Below are 22,980 nucleotides of genomic sequence, written 5' to 3' on the forward strand. Positions count from 1 at the left end.
AATTGCTATTCTAATTTGTGGTGGAATGGATGTGTGTTCTCTGTTAATTGAAATACTGGTGTGTGTGTGTGTGTTCGTTCTGCGGAAATGTTAAATTCAAATAATAGTTAGAAATTAGTTACTTATACCTCTTCCAATAAAGAAGGTATCAAAAGATACAGAAAGGTCAACTGGTGATTTTCTAAGAACATAAGAATATAACAGTGGGCATACTGCGTCAGACCAGTAGTCCATCTAGCCCAGTATCTTGTCTTCCAAAAGTGTCCAATGCCAGATGATTCAGAGGCCATGAACAGAACAGGGTAATTTATCGAGTGATCCATCCCCTGTCGTCCTGTCCCAACTTCTGACAGAAGTTTAGGGAAACCCAGAGCATGGGGTTGCATCCCTGACCATCTTGGCTAATAGCCATTGATGGACCTATTGTCCAAGAAGTTATCTAATTCTTTTTTGAACCAATTATAATTTGGGCCTTCACAACTTCCCCTGGCAATGAGTTCCACAGCTTCACTGTATGTTGTGTGAAGAAGTACTTCCTTATGTTTTAAACTTGCCGCCTATTAATTTATTGAGTAATTTTGTACCCTCTCCAAACTTTCCCACCTCAAAGTTTGGAGAGGGTACAAAATTACTATGTGCTACTGTGCTACTGTGCTTTTTTTTTTTTTTTTTTTGCTGTTAGTTTTTGCCTTTTGCTAGGTGGTCTTCAAAATCTTTTTTGGCCTGCTTAACTATACTTTTACAGTTGACTTGCCAGAGTTTATGCTCCTTTCTACTTTCCTAAGCAGGATTTGAGTTCCATTTTTTTGTCTCTAACCACCTCTTTTACTCTATTTAGCGATGGTGTTGGTTTTTTCATCCTCTTAATTTATTTATTTAGTTAGTTAGTTAGTTAAACTTTTTTTAAAATTTGGGTTCTACATTTAATTTGAGCTTATATTTTAGTGGGGTTTAGAAGATTCCATGCAACTTGCTGGCATTTCACTCTTGTGATTGTTCCTTTTAATTTCTGGTTAAATAGCCTCCTCATTTTTGTGTAGTTCCCCTTTTTGAAGTTAAATGCTATTGTGGTGGATTTCTTTAGTATTTCTCCTCCCCCCCCCACACACACACCAGGATGTTAAATTTAATTACATTGTAGTTGCTGTTACCGAGTGGTTCAGCTATATTAATCTCTTGGACCAGATCCTGTGTGCAATTTAGATCTAAATCAAGCATTGCCTCTCCCCTTGTGGGTTACAGAACTAGCTGCTTCAAGAAGCAGTCATTAATGGTGTCTAGAAATTTCACCTCTGTATCCTGTTCCCAGTCAATATGGGGATAGTTGAAATCCCCCATTATTATTGGCTGTTCTATTTTTGTAGCCTCTCTAATCTCAATCTGAGTATTGTACAATCCCTGCCACCATTTTGGTGAGGTGGTCAGTAGTATGTTCCTACTGGTATATTGTTATTATTCAAGCATGGAATTCTATCCATAGCTATTCTGTGGTACAGTTTGATTCATTAAAGATTTTTACTATATTTCACTGTATGGTTTCTTTTACATATAGTGCCACTTCTCCACCACTGTGACCTACTCTGAAATTCCTGTGTATTTTGTACTCTTATTACCAGGCCCCATCAATTATCATCATTCCACCAAGTTTCTATGATGCCTATTATATCAGTATCCTCATTTAATACCAGGTACTAAAGTTAACCCATCTTAGCATTTAGACCTAGAATTTGTATAGAAGTACTTATAAAAGTTGTCAATATTTGTCTTCATGTAATGTAACTGAATGGGCCTCTTTTTCATTTGATTGTTTTTCTTTAATTCCTACCTGTACTTTTCAACTTCTATCTCTCCTCTTTATTAGGATATGGGGTATCCCTTTTAATAAATCCTTCCCTAAAGGATGTCTGTGTCTGAACCTTGTGCTCCTCTGCACTTGTCAGCTTTCCCTTAGTTTAAAAACTCCTCTTCAACCTTTTCAATTTTACATGCCAGCAGTCTGGTTCCATTTTGGTTTAGGTGCAACCCATTCTTCCTGTATAGCTTCCTCCTTTCCCACAAGGTTCCCCAGTTCCTAATAAACCAAAATCCCTCCTTCAAACATGATAGGCTCATCTACACCTTGAGGCCTTGCAGTTCCGGCTGCCTAAATGGCCCTGTACATGGTACTGGAAGCATTTCAGAGACAGTTATCATGGAGGTCCTGGAGTTTAATCTTTGACCTAGCAGCCTAAATTTGCTAGAATCCTCCAGGATTCTCTCCTATCTTTCCCTATGTCATTGGTACCTATGTGTACCACGACCACCAGTGCTTCCCCAGTACGGCACATAAGTCTGTCTAGGTGACTCGAGAGGTCTGCAACCTTTGCATCCGACAAGCAATTCACCATGAGGTTCTCCTGGTGATCACAAACCCAATTGTATATATTTCTAATGATCAAATCCTCCATTGAATAGATATGCGGACAGAGTTGGCACCAGGGTTTGTAGCAGGGTTTGGTTCCGATCCCTCAGACAGAGACAAACACCCACAGAATCTCTATCTAGCGTTCTTAAAACTGCAATACCCACCTGGGGAAGTGAAGAAACAGATTGACAGAGTAACACCCATCCTTTCATGTATTTATACCTGCTCCTATATTTTTTACTTCATACATCTGATGAGGTGAGTTCTATCCCACGAAAGTTAATGTCCAAATAAACTTGTTAGTCTCTAAGGTGCCACAAGGACTCCTCGTTTTGGGGGGTTTTTTTGCTTGTATTTTTTGTTGTTCTCCTATGCTCCATTTTCTCATTGTCTCCCTCATTTCTGTGCTCTTTCACTTTTGTATTGCTCTTTGCTTCCCTCCTTCCCCTTCCTCTCTTATTTTTTGAAAAATTAAATTTTTGAAGAGGTTTTTCAGGATCTCTTATTTACCATCTTTGACTGCTTCCCTCAAAAAGGCCCCACATCAAGGTGATACTTCCACATCTTTTAAAGAGTCTGGACATGTTTCCTCCTTAATGCTCCGCCTTCCAGGAGAGTGCCTCATTGACTTCTCATAACCTGTGTTCTTTCTGTCTTCCCTATTTCTGCCCACCTGGCCAAAACCATGGCTGAATATCCTATTTGTATAGTGTTTCTATCCTTTGTGGCCTAGCGACAAAACTGCCAGTGAGCCAACAGCATAGCTTCTCCTATATCCATGTTTTGTCAGTCTTCTCTCCTTTGTCTTAGTTTGTCTTTTACATTCCTCTTTTATCTCCTCCCTTCATCTTTCCCTTATGTTTTTCTCTTGTTTCATTTTCTTCCCCTTGTTTTCCTTCTCCTTCTATCCCCACCTGTATTTCTCCTCCTCCTCTTCCCACTTTGTTTCTTTTCATTCCCCTAAGGATCTCTCAGATCTCTGACCTTACTTCAGGTCCTACTGGTGCTGCTGCTTCTACTTATACAACAGCCATTCTTCAGCCCAAAACTGCTGGTACTGACATGAATGTTAAACAGCTTGTCTTTATTTATTAAATACTGTTCAGTTCAGTGATAACACCAACTCATCTAAGTTATACCTTGCATCATTGCTGAGATGCTTTTCAGCAACACAATGAATACATATTCACTCCATTTTGCAAACCATTTGAAGAGGCTTGTGCCATCCAAGTGTAGAGACTTCTAAATAATATAGTAGTGACTCACTAATCAGAAGTTAGTATTAAATAAATTGGTCCATCTTTCTACAAATTTTCTAGTACATTTTCTAGTGCTTTTGTCCACTCTAGTCCCAAGTCATGAGGCTTCCAGACTTCCCTAGAAGAGAGTAGGTCTCACTGGTATTTTAGAATTGGAAAAAATACAGAGAAGGGCAACAGTAATGATTAGGGATATGGAACAGCTTCTATATGAGGAGAGAATAAAAAGATTGGAACTGCTCAACTTGGAAAAGAGATTACTAAGAGAGGACATGGTAGACATCTATGAAATCATGAATGGTGTGGAGAAAGTGAATAAGGAAATGTTATTTACTCTTTCACATAACACAAGAACCAGAGGTCACCCAATGAAATTAATAGGCAACAGGTTTAAAAGAAACGTAAGAGAGCTTTTCACACAATGCACAGTCAAGGTGTGGAACTCGTTGCCAGGGGATGTTGTGAAAGCCAAAAATATAATTCTGTTCACAAAAGAATTAGATACATTCAGAGAGGATAGGTCCATTACTGGCTATTATCCAAGAAGGTCAGGGATGCAACCTCATGCTCTGGGTGTCCTTAAACCTCTGATTATCAAAAATTGGGGATGGATCACTTAAAAATTGTCCGGTTCTGTTCATTCCCTCTGAAGTATCTGGCATTGGCCATCACTGGCAGACAGGATACTTGGCTAAATGGACCATTGGTCTGACCCAGTATGGCCATTCTTATGATACAAGCTAAATAGAGGGGGGAAAAAATCTTATTCCAGAATTCCACACAGGCAGTTATAGTTGTATAAATTTACATCTTGCCTTATCTCCATGTAACTTGCTGTGTAGGTAAGCCCTCATTCATGAGACAGAATTTGGAGGATGATAGTGTTCCAAATCCAGGGTGATGAGAATTGTGTTTCTGCATAGCATATATTTGAAAGAAAACTGAAACAATTTTAAAGAGCTTTTCATAAAAATGTGCCCTTGGGCAGTCTCTTATCCAAATCCCACTGAAGTTTGATCTTTTTTGAACTTTCACCTTTACAGGTTACTTTCTGACCTTTCTGGAACCAGTCAACAATATCACCATAGTCCAGGGCCAGACAGCAATTCTCCATTGCAAGGTAGCAGGAAATCCTTCCCCCAACGTCAGATGGTTAAAAAACGATGCACCAGTGGTTCAGGAGCCAAGAAGGATCATCATAAGAAAAACAGATTATGGTTCACGGTTAAGAATCCAAGATCTCGACACTACTGACACTGGGTACTACCAATGTGTAGCTACTAATGGAATGAAGACAATAACTGCGACAGGAGTTCTTTTTGTAAGGCTTGGTGAGTCATTTTGCGTTAAAATGTGGCTTTTATGACTACTTTAATTGGTTTATAGACTAGTTCTTAGTTTTCACAATAGCAAAATGAGAAATTAATTTGCTGTTTAAAAAACCCCCCTCAACATTAAAAGAAATAAATAAAAGTTGTTGCCTGAGGCCTCTTTTCACACAAGAGCGCTTCGTGAAACCTGATACCCATTTACTTGTAATAAAAGAAAGGAACTACAGATGGAATGTCTGCAAATATACATCTCAAAGGAAATCACAAATGTTAAATAAGGCCCAGTGCAAGGTACAAAAACGGTAAGTTTCATTGCGTCAAATTATCACAATATTGCTGAACTCATTCTGTAAAAAAGAGCTTTTGAAAGGAAAAGGGGAATGAATAACAGTTCATAGTGTTCACTGGTGTTCATAGTTTGGAGCCCATTCCTTGTGAGATACTGAATGCCCTTAAGTGGGTGAAATTAACGGAAGTTGAGGGTGCACAGCACCTGGCAGGAGGTTCTCATCCCTTTTGAGGGATTTGTCATTTAGTCTGCAACCAGAACTTTTATTTGTGTGGTTTTTAAAAGTTCCTGAGGTGGTGGCACAAAACTCTAAGGACACTCCATTTCCTAGATATTGTTCAATATTGTTATGGTAATGACTAACGTCACTATTTGCCTTGGAGAGATGTATTAAATACTAGGGTTTCATATCATGTTCCTATTGTGACACAGGTTACAGGCATGCCTCTGACACATCCTAACAGCTCTGATATTAAGCCTCAAATGAATTTAATTGGGTTTAGTAAGAGATAAGTGATTTGCCAAGATAATGCTTTGTGTTTTTTGAGGTTGTATGTTTCTATACCAGGAGATGCATTCTAACAAAAATAAAGTCTACTCAGGTTTCTGCCTGACTAGACAGAAGATTCATGTGGTTTTTTGAAAATAACCGTATTTATGTGCAGTAACTCAAAGCCTTTTGTTTGATGCTTTGTAAGCCTTCCTTAAAGAAATCTATGGAGTTCTATTTAGCCTGCTACTAGCTTTTTATTGCTGCAGTCATGAGCTGAATTTGTCAATAATTTGTATTTGTTTTATGTTTATAGGCCCAACAAACACCCCGATTCACAATTTTCAGTAAGTATTTTTTGGAAATAATTTACTGAATCCTTAATAATTTTGCTGTGAAAGAATTTGGGTCATAAATCCTGCAAACACTGCTGGCAGTCACCACATGTCTTTGCTACAAATATTTAGCTTGATTGAAAACCCTCAGAATTGCTGAAGTCTTTTCAAACAATGATAGCATTGTATTACAGTTAGTTTTGGTTTGACAGAATTTTCTTAAGGAACTTCTGCGTGCATATTTCATATTTTAGGGAAGCAAAACACCGCAAAACTGTGATGTTTGAACAGTAATCATTTACAGGACAAATATGAGCAACACTGGTGGTCAGAAATGAACAGGTCAAATTTTAGGTCACTGCGGTTGTAACTTTACCCATGTTATATTACTGTAACTGGAAAAATCAAGTAAAATTAGTTCAGGTATTTGTCTCTGAGCAATTAGGAAACCTCTATTCTGTAATGTGATGCAATTTAGATATGAATGTTTCATGATGGCTTCCTTATTTCTGTCAGCTGCCTGGAGTTGGTGGGCTACCCAAATTACCAAAAAAAAAAAAATTGACTTTGTTTTGCCATTACTGTTGCATGTGTTTGAATAACTGTAAGTAAGCTTTATTGTATCATTTGTTCATGTAAATTCTGTGATGCTGGTGTTCAGTAGTGGAATTAGTACATTTTGGGAAGTGTGTGCACTCATATATTATTATAATAAGGGTGTGTGGTGGGAGGACAAATGTCATAGTCTACCAAGGACAAACTTGTATATACAGGGTGGGATTTTCAAAAGTATTCGCAAGCCTTAGCCTAAATCTTCTCCCATTGAAGTCAGTGCTAAAACTCTCATTAACTTCAATGGGCGTAGAACTAGACCAATGCTGAGTGATTTTGAAAATCACACCCAGAAATTTTACACTTGCATTAAAACTTTGAACATTTTAAATAATGGAAATGCACTAACCATGAGTCCTGCATCCTCCTTGTATGTTCTTTCACACAGCAATCCTAATACTGTTACTTATATGCATACAAGTATAAAATCCCTAGGAAAAAAGAGTAGCAGAAGACACATTCTAATTCTCTTCTATTCATATGCTCAGAACATGTACATGAAGGAAAGGATTTTCATAATTTTACAAACTGAAAGATGAGACTTGAGCCTTCAAAGGGTACTTTGTTGTTAAACCAGTTTAAATTTCATAGGTATAGCTCTCCTAAATAAAATTGGGCTATGGCCATTAAGGGTGACACATGGATGTTCACATGAAGAAATGTGCATTTTAGTAACCATTCTGAACCCTACATACATGCTGTGTGTACTTCATTTTACATCAGAAGAACACTATGAATCTGTTCTGCCAATTAAGTAATATGCAGGTTTCTGAAGGATATGAATTTCTAACTAGCAAAGAAGGTCAGAATAGAGTTCCAGGAGGGAATAGCATGGGAGTCAGAAAATTAAGAAATGAATAGTGAAGCACTGAATTGATTTCAAAGCATACATTCCCATGACTTACATAGATGTAGGTTTGATCTGAGCACAGAACAAAGAGCCAGGAACTTCCAGTTCCATTTTTACACTGATTCCCTTTATAACGGTTAGCAAGTCATTCAGTCTCTCTCTCCCTCATTCTGTAATATTTCCCAATCTCATAAGGGCCTTGTAAGGATTAGTTAAACTGATGTTTGGAAAGTGAAAAATTCTGGGTTGTAAGTGGGAAAAAATAATTGTGGTCACATACTAAAGACTGTATCATAATACATATATACAGAGGGCCAAATTAAGGTTACACAAGCAACCTTAAACCTGCTATTTCCTAACTTTTGAGTTCTTGATGTTGCAACCTTAACTTTATTTTAATGTATTTTTTTACTATAATTTCCTAAATTAAAAAAAAATTAATTTGAAAAATAATTCCATCATTGTAGAACCATAGTGACCTCCTCCCATGTAGATTGTCAGCAGAGCGGTGATATTTAGATCCATGGCAAAGTCCTCTACCACTTGAGCTAATGGAATATTTAGTAGCAGTAGAGGCTGTCTTCTGTGCGGACCTGCCACTGCAGGGGGGATGACACACCCTTTGCCAGTGGGTATCACAGCTATTTGCTGGACTGTAGAGGATTGCTGAGACTCAGGAATAATAGGTTCAATTCTAGGTTCTGTAGGGGAGTGTTCTGGGACACTGCAAGTGCAATCCAGGAATTCTAGTGATTCTTCTGTCGCTGTTCTCCATTCCTACCTAGCTCCTGCCTGTCCCCTCCCATCTTCTGTCCTTCCCTACCTCCCTGGCATTTGCCTCATCCCCATCTCTGTCCCATGTCCCACCCCTCACTCTTGCCCACATGACACCCCCCCTTGCTCCTATCCTCCCTCATTCCTCTGCTCCTGCCCTTATCACCCCTCCTGTTCCTAGCCCATTTCCCCAAAGACGCTTATCCTTTCTCTTCCCAGGTTTTTGCCCCTGTACCCATGCCCTGCATATCTTTCCCCACTCTCCCACTCTTCTGTATTCCTGTTAGGTGGTTTGCTTCTCCTCCTGCACATACCACAGCGGCTCTGGGCAGCCAGTAGGAGCAGCTGCTCAGCTGTTGCAGCCTCTGTTTGGAGCACATTTAGTCACTGTGTGGAAGTGGTATATGTGCAGTCCAATCAGCTGGTAGGAACTGACAGCATGGGGCATGTTCCGTGCAGATGAAATCTTCAGAGAATTTGTCTGCCAAAGTCTAACAAGTTTCTACTGAACTTGTGCAAACTTAGATTGTTCAGAGTCTTATAACTGGGCCAGTTTAGGTACATTTTCACAGGTATGGCAAAAGCCCTGACACCAGGATGACTCGCCCCAGCTACCCTCCCACCCCCAAGTCCCTTGCCAAATTTAAGTCCTTTCTCCAAAGCATGGAGGCACTAGAGCTTTTCAGAGAAACAGTTGTAAGATTTATTTTTTTTTAACATGGACAAAACAACATATTTTCCCCTAACCTTATTTCTGGAAATGGCTGAACCATTTTACCTGAAATGTTCCACACAAAAAAGTGGCCATTGGCAGACACCTAACATGGAAAATTTCAGCATGAATGGTTTAAATTTAGCAGTTGGCAACAGGATCTTATGGAAATTATTGGGCAACTTGAAACACAAATTTCTTTGCATATGCCACCTACAGTCGATGTTTAAAATCTGAATGTGGTAGGGAAATACGGAGACCTGGGATGTGGGTAGGGAATAATGGATGTGGGTATGGAGAGAGATGTTGAGTGGGAATATGGGGAGACAAAAGGAGGAGAATACATGTCACCACTGATAGCTAACAGTGTTGATAACTATTAGACTTCACTCCACTGATACAGACTTCATTAGAAAGCTCAGAAATTCCTTCTAATAGGTGCTCGTTCAAGTGCATATACCATGAAAACAAGCATAAAAGAGCAAGGAAATCACTGGGTAATCCTCACTCCACAGTTGCAACTTACAACTACGATTTTGCTTGCTCAGCATTACTGTAACTTGACTACATCCACCACCCATAGCCAAACACCTCCTCTCTTCATCTTCACACAAAAGAAGGAACTTTAATTTCATTACCAAATATCAACTATTGAAAAACAGGGCACAGCATTGTACATCCTCATTACATCACCTAAATAACATTCCTGGGAATGTTACAACCAATAACGTCCCAAAGTGCTAAACATTCCATGAACAATAATCTAGCACACCAGTCTTAAAGGTCACCATCAACTCAATCCTCACCTAACTATACACACTAGCTTTCTCCTTCAACACAATATGAGATCATCATCCCAAACAATCAGAAAGCATCCATCCCTGATGACTCTAGTGTCCGAACTGAAGACTGCACATTTTGTGTGGAAATGGGAAGACTTGTGAGCTTTGGCTGGTGGATATGGAGGAAGACGTTGCAAGGGTTGGATGAGCACTTTAATGATTTCTTGGCTTTTTATGTTTGGTGGTGGTAATATCACTTTAGCAATCTTTAAATTACTTGGAATTAATTTTTTGTTTTCAGGAATTAGTATGTGTATTTAAGAAGTATTTGAGACAGATTCAGGCTCCCATTCCAGAAGCTTTGCATAGTGGACATGGCTTGGGAAAATGGGATGTGACGGGGGTGATCCAACTATTCCTAGCAGTCAGAACAGTCCATCAAGGACATAAGCTGCTAGGCGTAGGTTAAAGTAGACTTGCTAGCTGGAGAATCCAGTTGCATTTAACCACTTTTGCCCCTCTCTGAGGTTTGCTGAATGTAACTCTGAGACAGCCCAGAATCTTGGTGCTCCTTATTTGCTTGTTTTCTGGTTGAAAATATCTGTTTTTTTTCCAGGTATATCCAGTCAGTACGCATGTCTTTTTCATTGTATTTTGGGGTCTTGTATTTTGTCAAGAATTTTTTTGGCTGCCAATGATTTTTTAAAAAAAAATAATGCAACCAAGCATGTATGCATGGGTGGGCGGGAGGGAGCGGGGAACGAGGGAAGAGGAGGAGAGAGATGGCCTTCTGAACTGCCAGCAGGACTATAGAGTACAGAAGGAATTGGTGTGGAACAAAGGGCTCATTTTATTCATTAGCCATCCAGTCCAGTTTCCGTCTGAAGCACAAAGTTCCGTGCCTCGTGGCATTAATGTTTTTCAAAAAGATACACTTTGGTGAGAACACTGAAGTCAATTGTACCTCAGTTTAAAACAATGCCTAATTCTTAAAGTATATCAACCTTTATCTGTTTGATATCATCTATCATGTAAATTTTCATTTAATCCATATGCTTATGTTGAGGCCATGTGCTAAACGGGGATTCTAGAAGACTGTGTAACAATCAAGGATTGTCAGACATATTAAGAGTCAGATTTGCCCATATAAAAAAGGACTCTAGACTTTAATAAGGATGAAGTCAATAGGGTTTCATAAAAGCCTAAGTAAGGCTGTATAACAATTACACAGTAGACATACAGATTTTAATTTTCTTTTAAAGACGTTTCTAGAGAGGTTGGTTTAAAAATTTTCCATAAAGGTTTATTCATTATCTGTAAAATTCTGGAGGATGTTTCTAGAAAAGTGTAAAAATACAGATTTATCAAAATTACCACATTTGGTTTGTAAATCAATTCTAGTTTGGTGATTTGTCTTATCCAACCATTACCTTTTAATTCCTTGGCTGGTGGCCACAGTAAAAGCACACCTTCAAATCTATAACGGAAAGTTTGTTTGTTTGTTTGTTTTTAAAAGTGTCTGACCATCCTTTGCTGTCATATGCTGTCACATTTTCCATTTCATAATACAGCAGTAGAGGAATGGTTAGACTCACACTCATTCCTTTCTGTTTTACTGTGTAATCCTGTTATCTTGTACGATCAATGTTACCCACTTCTGAAAAGGAATTGCAATTTGCCCTTCTCTCAGAAAAGGTGACATTTCTGCCATTCAGAAAACCACAGGTTTGTTAGTTACTGTTTATGTTTTAAAGTAGACAGGAAGCAAATATCAGACAAACATTAGAAAATGCAATTTTAGCAAAACTTAAAGTCAAATTAATAGGTTCCAAGGCCAGAAGTGACCATTGTGATCCTCAACTCTGACCTCCTATATAGCATACAACATAGAACTTCCCGAGAATAATTCATAGAGCAGATCTTTTAGAAGAAACATCCAATCTTGATTAAAAATTGTCAGTGATGGATAACCCACCTTGGTAAATTGTTCCAATGGTTAATTACTCTCACTGTTAAAAACGTACAGCTTATTTCCAGTCTGAATTTGTCTAGTTTCAGCTTCCAGCCATTGGATCATGTTAAACCTTTCTCTGCTAGAATGAGGAGCCAATTATTAAATATTTGTTCCCATGTAGATACTTATAAAATGATAGATTTCAGTCTCTCAGTCCTGAAGTGATGGCTGAAAACTGCTCTCTTCCCCTTTTTAAAATGTGGTTCATGCAAAAAATAATTGTTTTAAAGACTATATACTCTTTAAACAAAATTCAAAGACACCTCCCCACACACAATTTCGATTAAAGTTAATTATTTAAATGGAAATTTGAAATCCCAGCCCATGGCTCGGTTTCTGATAGAGGCAGTGGCCAGAGTTCTCTAACAAGACTTGCTTTTGTGGGAAAGGGGCATTTCTCTCATCCTCACAGCAATGCTGCAGCTAGTGGGGACTTGGGGTGGAGGGTATTTCTCCAGATGTCTGCTGTCTCTGGGGCTTGTGGAAAGCTGTTAGGGCCTCGAGAGTGAGTAGAGAGTGTGGAGAGGGCACAGCAGCTGTAGATGGTAAATTAAGCCATTACAAAGTGTAGCTGGGAGAATAGGCAGATCCACTAGTTGGACCTTACCTATTTGTAAAGGACATTGATCCCATCCCTCAGAGACTTCAGGACACAAAAGGTTCCTTCCTGAGCTCCCATGCAGAAGCACCAGACTTAAGATATGTCTACACCGTTGCTGGAAGTGTAATTTTCAGCTTGGGTAGACATAGCTGTGCACTAAAAATAGAAGTGTACTTGCAACAGCCCGAGTGGTGGGACAGGCTGAGAATTACCTAGAGTTCTGGGTGGGATTGCACTTGGAGTGGCTAGCATGTTCTGCTGCTTGCATCACCATGGCTACATTCTATTTTTAGTGTGACAGCTGGATCAGAGCCGGCACTGGGTATGTCTACCCAATCTGGAAATTATACCTCCAGCTTCAGTGTAGACATACCCATAGTACCTATGTGAGATGGCTGTTGTGGCATACCTCCCACCCACGCCTTAGGGGTATGTCTACACTGTCAACTGGATGTGGGTCCAAGCAGGTTATTGTGCGAGAATCCCTCTGCAATCCACATCTAAACCCCAGAAATATGGGTTTCAAGGCATATGTAGGGCAAGAACATTAGCACACCTGAGCGGTGTGGGTATGAACATGCCTTGGGCAATGACCTAGCTCTCTACTTGTGCTAGTTTGTAGTATGGACAGGGGCAAGGGGCATGTCCTGAGTCCCACATTCAAAAGCCCTCCAGCCCTGTTCTCACAATGCGCCAAACCCTTTCCTGCTTGACCCTTACTCAAATCTATAAAGGTCTCTGTCATATCATTCTCACCCATAATAGCAAGCTGCATGGACCACTTCACAACAGTTTTCACTGCACCAGCACACATGAACATGGAACACGCTCCGAGAGCAGCCATCTGGTCAGCCAAGCACACCTGGGTGCTCATCAGTGTGTGGTGTAAGTTCACTGTACTCCACAAATTCTCCCTTATACTGGGATGTTTGGGAGAGGCTGGTGCCGGTCTCATTCACTGTACTCCAGCCCAGTGCCAGGGACAGATAAAGCACCTAAGGTTCCAGTACCACAGGTTAAAAGACTCTAACAGTTGCTCTGGGAGGGGCCTCCAACATGACCATTCTCAAGGAGCTGGACTGGGTACTCTCCAGCGCTCCCAGTACTGAGCCTGAGGGACACATGACTCCTCTCCTCAAACCCGCCAGCCTAATTGTCTGACAGGGTGCTGAAGAAGACCAGGGTGTGGAAGCAGGGAGGACTGGTGAGAAGGAGGCCCCAGAAGACCCAGAGGAAGAGGAGCATGTTATCCTGCACCTCTGCTTGGAGGAGTTGGTTCTACAGGTCCCTTCTGACAAGGAGGGAGGCCCTGAGACTCAGCAGGAACCAGAACCTAAGACAAGTAAGCTAAAACTCCACCCTCCCCACCAACATCCCCTCCCTCATTCTCCGGGTCTGCATGCAGGACCCACCCCTTCAGTCAACACATACAATGGTCCCCAACCAGGACACAACTTAAATTCAACATTTTATTGCATTACCATGAACCACTATGAAGCTTTTGGCAGAAGCTATAGAACAGATTATCAGCGAACTATCATGTTGCTCATGGGTCTGTGCATTTGTCGGCCAACAATCTGACAGCAGGGGAGGGGATGGGAGAGGAGGCAGAAAAGGTCAGGTGTGGGGACAGGACATTTGTATGTGATTAATGATTCTCCACAGTTACAGCTGTTTTCTGCTCCTTTCAAGATCACAGACTTTCAGTACAGTAATCCCCCACAGCTCTTCAAATGGGAGCTATGCAAAAGGAAGGGGCAGTTTAGTATCAGGGCCAGGACAGAGAAAGGGAACCTTTTCTTCTCAGAGGAATGTGACAGCGGCCCTCTGTCACAGTATGAATGTTCTCAAGCATTGCCAGTCCCTAGTGTCCAGCATCTCCCCGCTTGGAGCCAGGCCGCACAAGTCAGGAGAAAGGAGAGTAGGTGAGGGATCCGCTCCCGCAGCTGCACAGACACCCTGCAGTGTCCCTTTGCAATGGGGAGGCTAGTGGTTTGCAGTCTTGATTGGAAAGTTCACGGAATGCGATTCTTTATTCCCCCCCTGTTCCTTTCTCCAGTCTTTGCTGGATGAAGGGACCAGGTTTCCTGACGCAGGGGGAGGCTTGGGGATGGGTGGACATTTGCAGTGGTTTGTGTCTCCCTCTCCATGCAGGCTCCATCTGCTAGCTTGGAATACAGTCTATTTCCATGCAAATTGCCTGCCAGTTCTGTAAGCATACATCAGCAAATTTCTGGTATAGCAGAAACTCAAGCTGGTTCTTAAGGTTCAATGGCAGTGCCAATTTGCTTGGTCCACCTTCATAGCTCTCCAGACCCCTCCATTCAGCAATATGTAGAGGGGTGACAAGTAGCACAAACATCTCTCTGGCATAGATTGTCAGATCCCCACATCATGCCCTTTTCCAGTATGGTACTTTCAAAATTGCTATATTCTCCAATTGATGACCAGCCTTCAAAGAAGAAATACCTACACATCAATACATTACAATTTTAAAACCATTAGCTCATGCTCCCTTCCATTTTCAACAGATGCTCCTTTGGGTTGGGGGGAGGGGGCCTGTAGAAGTTGTCTGTGATACTGAAGGATGCTGAACAATTGCATTTCTGAAATGGTGAAAAGTATCAATACTGAGACATAGGACCCAACCACCTACCCCATGACAGTGGAGTAGCCACAGGACTCCTGGCATGACATCGTGGACTGGCACCCAAAATCCCTCCTGGGGAGCCCTGTGACCATGCAGGAGGGGAACAATGAGCCTGAGACTGTGTCTGAAGACCAACATGTGTCTTGCTCCCAAACCCTGCTCAGGAGATGACCCATTTGTCCCCCAGAACAGATTCTGCCACCATGTCCCTCGCCCCTTGTTTGGGGGATGGGGAGGCCAAGGCCGAGGAGACAGGGTCATAGGCAGTAACAATTTTAGGTTCTTTGGGGTGTCTGATCCTTTCTGGTTTCAGTCACAGTTCCTTTTAAAAAATGTTCAGAGTTAATGCTACATGTACTAATTTCAATAAATGTTAGTTTCTACACATACAATTTGATCATTTGAGTGGCATTGGTAGTAGGACTGTAACAGGTTGGATTTTTCCCTTCCTATAAAAAATGGTCTTGGACTTCATAAAGAAAGGGTTGGATGGGAAAAGTTGAAAAATAGGCTAATAGAGGTTGTTGCTATTAATACACGTGGTGTGGATTCTCAAAACAAATACCCAAATATAAAAATGAGGTCCTATAATGGGACTTTACCTTCTTCCAAGCTATTGTCTAAACATGATACTCCAGATCTTGGGAACAGTGCAGCTGCTTTGCATTGCACCACTGGCAGATCCTGGCCCCAAAACAGGAATATCAGCTATAGGCGGGTCATTTATTGTGAGAAAAATCTTACAGTAACATCGGGGCTCCTATGCTCCTGCACCCTGTTGCTGACATAGAAAGAAGGGGCTGTGATCAGAGCTTCCCTATGCTCTGCAAAGCTCCAGCTGTCAGATTGGCCCCTACTGGACATGGGTAGCTGGCATAATTTAAAGCATACTTCAAGCTACACTAAATTAATGTTATGGTGGACATACCTGGCACATAGCTAATCCAGGGGACTGGGGGAAATGCAAAGGGTGCCTCTCCTCCCATTCCTTAATTGTGCTGTGTTCTCATTGGCCACAACTGAAGATCTGGGCCATTGTTCTTTCTTGTAACATGACTCTTCTAAATCTGTTTGTTGACTTTGGTCAGAAGATAGAGCATCTGTCTCTAGCTTATTTATCCTTAAAAGTTTAATCTCTTTTGTCACAACTTGTGAAGTATGTATCTGTTTTTATTGCTATAAGCATAGCTAAGTGGGAAAACTGCCATCTGTTTCTAGAAAATACTTCAGAATTTTTAAGATTGTCTGAAGGGTTTGGACATATTACTTGCAACCCTGCTTCACGTGGGTTACAGCATACAGTCCTGTAACATATTCAATGAAAGATTAAAGTATAAAAATGTGGTAAATGTTTGTTTTCCTATAAATCCCATATTTCAAGTTTAAAATGTAACTTGCCAAAGAGATATAAACGCACTGTCTAATGTCACCATGTGGGAGGTTTGACACACAAATTGTATGAGTGTTCCACGGGCGCCTCCCTCATATGCAGTAGAGGTCAGAATGTACCTTTTTGGCTAGAGAGCTGCAGTTTTTTAGTACAGTCAGCATGCTATCACATTGGTCAAATGGGAAGCAGTAACTCAGGGTGCACAGCATACAGCTAAAGGCCAAATGCAGCTCTGACCTTATAAAATGTGACTCCTAAATGCCCTCTCCCAGTGAACACAGGCTCGTAAGAGAGCTGCTCAGCAGCAGGTACTTATATTTGGTAAGATCAAAGAAACAATTTGAATTATTCTGTCAAAGAAGTTACAAGTACAGCTTGTTTGTGCATTTGTTATTTTTAAACAATGTGTATATGTAAATCGACATGCGAATTAGTGATAGCCCTTGGGCTTATTCCACTACCGCAGCTGTTGGACATCCCTGATGATCTCTAGTTTGTTTTGAATTTACTTTTAACCCCAATTGTTCAGTAACTTAAATGGTTTTCAAAGTATTTATTGTGTCCCCTACAAAAGGACAGTTGTTTGTTCCTGTGACTTCCTGTGCAGCTTTTTATGCCACATTGAGTTTAATTAGAGTGCCTTAGGATGCATACTGGCCTTAAAGTGGGTGAAAGGTATGCATGGATGGGGGAAGGCAAGAAGATAGAGGGGACACTGTTCTCATAAAATCTAGTCAATTTAAAAAAATGAGTTAAAAGTAATATCAGGTATTGCACCTGCCCATAAGGCTTTGTGCCAATGTTTATGGTTTCATAGTCACGCTTTCCTATTTTTAGATGCTTTTTTCTCCCCTTTTGCTCTTTGATAGAACCACACAAACAATATGTGACACTTTTATCTAATTGACTGTTGTTTGAGAAAAAACGAAAGACAGTTCAAAGTAAGCAAACTGAAAAAAGACGACTATTTACTTTTTAATTAAACTAAAATTATCTTAAATGGTGTTTGTAACAAAAATAGGTTAAAAATTCCAGCAGAAGTGTGATTAAAAAAAATTTCTAATTCCACATTAAGTCTAAAATATGAGGAGACATAGGAAATATATCTGTAAAAATTAAAAAATGTAAAACATTTATCAGCATCCCCCAAAATTACTAACCACAATGTCTTTTTTGACATTTTATTAAGTCTGATAATAATATGAAACAAAGGGTTAGTTACTTCAGAGCCACATGTTTGTCAGTTTTGGTTTATATAGCTGCAAGCATCAAAGAAGTAGTTTCAAAGTTAGTTTTGCTTAAATTTTTGGTTTACAAGGTAAATTCGCATGCCTGAGATGTATCTCCCCCACTTTAGAGTTGGAAAATCAGTATCTTCCAAATTCAGAATGGGAGGTAAACTTTCTCCTGCTGCATTCACAGCCCTTCTGTATATTTGTGAAACTGTTCTCTCGATATCATAGACTTTAAGGTCAGAAGGGACCATTATGATTGTCTAGTCTGACCTCCTGCACAACTCAGGCCACAGAATCTGTATCAAAGCCCTAACCTATGTCTGAGTTATTGAAGTCCTAAAATTGTGGTTTAAAGACTTCAAGGGGCAGAGAATCCTCCAGCAAGTGACCCTTGCCCCACACTGCAGAGGAAGGCGAAAAACCCCCAGGGCCTCTGCCAATCTGCCCTGGAGGAAAATTCCTTCCCGATATGTTGAACTACAGAAATTTAGACATTTTCAGCCTACTTTATTCTACAAAATCAGCTTTGAAAAGTTCCCCTTTTGACACACTGTCAACAGAATAGCTTATTGTTTTGCAGTATTCAAAAGGCTAAAAGAAGTGCATGAAGTGTGTGTAATGTTACTCCAGCAGGTGGGAAAAACCTGGCTGAGCTGTCAATGGTATTAGGAAATTGTTTAATACGAAGGTAATTCCTGGAGTTTTTTAAGATCAGTTTTTTAAGATCAGAGTCTATCTTTCCATTCTCTCCCCTGTTGCAATGGACTACAGTTTATTACACTAAAGCATAATTATAACTGCTAAATCTGTTAAATTAAACCAAAATCAGAAATCAGAGAAGAAAACATTCTTTGGAGGTTGTATTCTGTGCTTGCAGGGTTGAAATACTGTAGCTGCTTTTTAAATATGATCCGAGATGGTCTGAAGTGGTTGTGGTGTGCTCAGTTGACTGTTTACAGCCCAGTGCTCCAGTGACTCTCACTCTCTCTCACAATCTCTCTGACTGCTGTCAGCAGCATGTTTGACATTAGTGTGCAAAAGCTTTAGGAGGTTACCAGGTGCTGCTATTAAAATAATGTGTTTTTCTTCCATTATTAGTTGGGGTGGGGGGAATTGAATTTTTACGTATTTTTATTGATTAATGATTATTAACTTTACATATGATTAGATGAATTTATGCAGCTGCCATGTACCATTGCTTATAACCAATAAGTTGGTGACTATTGAACATAAGCCATTTTGCTTTACCAGAGCTTTGTACGATAGTTTCCACTAAATTTTATAATATAGTAGCAGAGTTCAGATGAATAGATGTTGCATTGAAGCATGAATTCTAAGGAGGATGGAGAAGAAACAGAATGCTTTAGAAATAAATGATAATTGACACCCAGTAATTGATTTTGAATCGAAAGGAACAAACACTAGAAGAAAATGATCATTTAGAATTACGCATATTGCACCCTTTCAGTAAATGTAGTAGTTGGGAGCTGTTTGATTTAAACTTCCCTTGAATTCCAGAGGCATTGGTTGAGATTGGTGTGTCATTCTAAGCTTTTTAAAATAGCAAACTGAAAAAATATCAATAATGTGGAATTATATTGACATCTGCATGACTCATCAGGGTTGGAAACGTTAGCTCCGCTACACAGATATCTGCCTCTTGAGCTTAACTGAGTAACTGATAGCCATAGCAGGTTTTCATCCTCTGTGTGGACCAGCACTAGAGGGGATGAGAGACGCAATTTGCCAGTGGGTTTCACAGATATTTGCTGACAGGAGAGGAATAGTGAGATTCAGGAATCTTGGGTTCCATTCCAGGCTCTGGAGGGGAGTGTTCTCTAGTAGTTAGATCCTTCTACCTCTGTCCAAGTACTGTATCTCTTCCCCACCCCACAGCTTCTTATCCCAGTCTGCCCCTTTCCACTCTCACCAAACTCCTTGTTGCAATCCCAGTCTTCCCTCTCACTCCCAGGTTCCCTGTCCGAGGTTCCTCATCTATTCTCAGTCCTAGTCTCTCCTACCACTCCCGCAGTCAGGTGTCTTGTCCCAGTCTGCTCCTTCCACCACCATGCAAGTCTGGTTCTTGTCCCTTCTGAATTTCTGTCATACTCCCTGGGTGCCAGCAGGGGCAGTCATAGAGAGTGCAGGAGAGACAGTCTCCCTGCTCTCAGTTCTAGGTCACAGCACCCAAGCAGCTTGCAGTAGCCAGAAGCAATAGCTGCAGGAAGAATCTTTGGAGAACTGACTAGCAAATCCTGTCAAGTCTCTACCCTGTGTGTGAACTGAGATTTTTAGAAAGGCTTATAATTTGGCCAAATTTGGGCAGTTTTTCATGGGAACAGCAAAAGGCACGTTCCTGACACCAAGCTGATTCCCCGGCTAATTTCATGAAGGACAGAGGTGCCAAAGCTTCTCAGTAAAATGGTTGTAATTTTTTTTATCATGAGCAAAACATGTATTTTTCTCTAACCTCATTCTTAGAAATGACTGAGCCACCGTTGCTGAAATTTTCAAAGGCAAAGAGTTGTCTTAAGGCCAAGAGTTGTCAGAGAAAATGTAAGGGAAATTTAAGCACAGACGCATGCTCGCTCTCGTCAAGCTAGCACCTAAAAGTAGTAGTGTGGCTGCAGCAGCAGAGGTGGTGGCTAGGACTAGGTGCCCAAGTACAATCCCCAGCTATCCAGCCACCACAGCCAGGCTGCTATTTTTAGGCACTAGGTGGAGCAGCGCTAGCCTGTAAATGTCTACCCTAGGAGGGAATCACATCTCCCAGTGGCTGTGTGCCTGAAGAGCTCTGGGTAAGCTTGAAAGCTTGGCTCTCTCACTAACTAAAGTTGGTCCAATAAAAGATATTACCTCACCCACCCTCTGTAGAACATTCTCTGAAATTTCAGAGTTGATTGGATGCAGCATGTTATCATGCTACAGACGTACAAACAGAAATGCGGTCGAATTGAGCCTAAGGCCTGCGCAAGCTCAGCCAATAAAATTTCAGTATGGCCATTTCAACAAATAGGAATACTATGAGCATGTATGGATGCATACTGAATACTTGGTTTAATACATTACATCACATGATCTAATTAACAGTAACAAATTAAACATGCCTGATGCTGTTTTGGAGGGGTAAAGGACAGTCTTTATATTTTAGATGTTTTTAAAAAGTGACAAAGATTCCTGTGGCACCTTATAGACTAACAGACGTATTGGAGCATGAGCTTTCGTGGGTGAATACCCACTTCGTCAGATGCACGAAAGCTCATGCTCCAATATGTCTGTTAGTCTATAACAGGACTCTTTGTTGCTTTTTACAGATCCAGACTAACACGGCTACCTCTCTAGATATTTTTAGACATTGATTCTGGAGCTTCAAGCAAGGGGCATTTTATTAGTTGAAGTCCCATTTTCAGGAAATTCAGGGAATTCTTTCTAAGTAATTTTTTTCTTAACAAAATTAAATAAATGTTAATCGTCAACCAATAAAATGCCAGTGAAAGCCTGAAAACATCCCATTTCACTTTATTTAGATTGAAGGTTGGAAATATTAAATATTGTAACAACTATATTCTGGGGTGCTCCAATACTGAATGAGTGTGCAGTTCCAAAATTCATGGGCCATATCCTAAAAATAATAATAATAATAATAGGAGATATACCTATTTCCTAGAACTGGAAGGGACCTTGAAAGGTCATTGAGTCCAGCCCCCTGCCTTCACTAGCAGGACCAAGTACTGATTTTTGCCCCAGATCCCTAATTGGCTCTCTCAAGGATTTAACTCAAAACCATGGGTTTAGCAGGCCAGTGCTCAAACTACTGAGCTATCCCTCCCCTCCTCCACTTATATAAATTGTCATAGCACCATTGACTTTGCTTGAGCTGTGACTATTTATGCAAGTTGAAGATCTGGTCCCATCTGTTTAGGTTTAGGCTCTCTACTGAGCCTGTTGCACTAGCCAATTCTAGTCTTCTCAATATCTTTGCAACTCCACTCCTATTTGTCCTTAGGGATGGCTTAAATCTCCTCTTCCCTCATTAAATATTTTTAATTAAATAATATTTCTTATCTGGGAGTAGGTGAGGTCAGTAAGGTAGGGAGAGAGTCAGAAGTTGAGGTAGACATACTTATTGCGGACATATGGATGGAAATTTTTAAAGACACTTACCAGTTTCTTTAATGATATCCTTTCTACAGAATTTTTAAACTAACTATAGATATCTATTATGTTCTATAGGTTGATTTAAATGAGTGTTAGAATATAATTTGAGGGTTCTTTCTATTAATTTCGTAATCATATGGGGCCAGGAATCTATTTATCCATTTATTACATTATAAGAGAAATCCCCCTCAAATTATTTTGAATAATCCTTTTGTATTACTTACATATGGTACAATAGGTTAATGGGATATTTATTTTTAAAACTTAAACACAAAAACCAGACCAGATCTAACAATTCTGTAGACCAAATATTTGTACAATTACATTTTTATTTTGTGTATAAATCAGGAGAAATGCAAACTCCATCAGGCTCTTTACTATTTAATCCCTTAGGCTCTGATTCAGAAAAACACATGAGCTCGTGCCTCTGTGTTTTCCTGAATCAGCATGGATTTAAGCACATTCTTAAATGCTTTTTTGCATTAAGGTTTAAGATCCTGCACGTTGCTGCAGTTCCTCAACTTCAGTTCACTCCTCTGGCAGGATTGGGCTCCTAGTTACTTAAAGTTCAATCTCTTAATTGTTATAGGAGCAGAGAAATGAATCAACATTATTACTAAGAACACTTAAGAATCTCTCTCTCATACTGTCACAGACATCTTTGATTTAAAGTAAAATACTAGATTATTCATGACGTATAAGTTTTCCTTATATTCTAGCTTGAGTTTGTGGGACCAACAGGGGCGGCTCTACCTTTTTGGCCGCCCCAAGCAGTCATGCGCGGGAGGCGCCGCGGGAGCAGCGGACCTCCTGCAGGCATGACTGCGGAGGGTCCGCTGGTCGCGCGGCTCGGCTGGACCTCCCGCAGCTGCAGACGGTTCGCAGGTCCGTCGGCTCTGCTGGAGCTGCCGCAGGCATGCCTGCGGGAGGTCCACTGGACCGCGGGACGAGCTCCCCCTCCGCAGTCATGCCTGCGGCAGGTCCGGTCGTCCCGGGGCTCCGGTGGACCTCCCGCAGGCATGACTGCGGCAGGTCTGCCGGCCCAGCCTGCTGCCCCCCCCAGAAAGGGCCGCCCCAGGCGGGTGCTTGCCGCG

The 22,980-nt window shown here is 40.7% G+C and overlaps 1 protein-coding gene across 3 annotated transcripts in view; it reads left to right on the top strand.

Moving 5' to 3' along the window:
• ROR2 (receptor tyrosine kinase like orphan receptor 2) overlaps positions 1-22,980 on the top strand; it is a 221,079-nt gene that overhangs the window by 171,702 nt on the left and 26,397 nt on the right. For all 3 annotated transcript variants that reach the window (XM_045021688.1, XM_045021690.1, XM_045021689.1), the window contains exons 3-4: positions 4,707-4,994; positions 6,090-6,120. In XM_045021688.1, coding sequence (XP_044877623.1) covers positions 4,707-4,994; positions 6,090-6,120 — 319 coding nt within the window. The remainder of the gene's footprint in view (positions 1-4,706; positions 4,995-6,089; positions 6,121-22,980) is intronic.

Source organism: Mauremys mutica, chromosome 6 (assembly GCF_020497125.1).
Source record: "Mauremys mutica isolate MM-2020 ecotype Southern chromosome 6, ASM2049712v1, whole genome shotgun sequence".
In the NCBI taxonomy this organism is placed as follows: Eukaryota; Metazoa; Chordata; order Testudines; family Geoemydidae; genus Mauremys; species Mauremys mutica.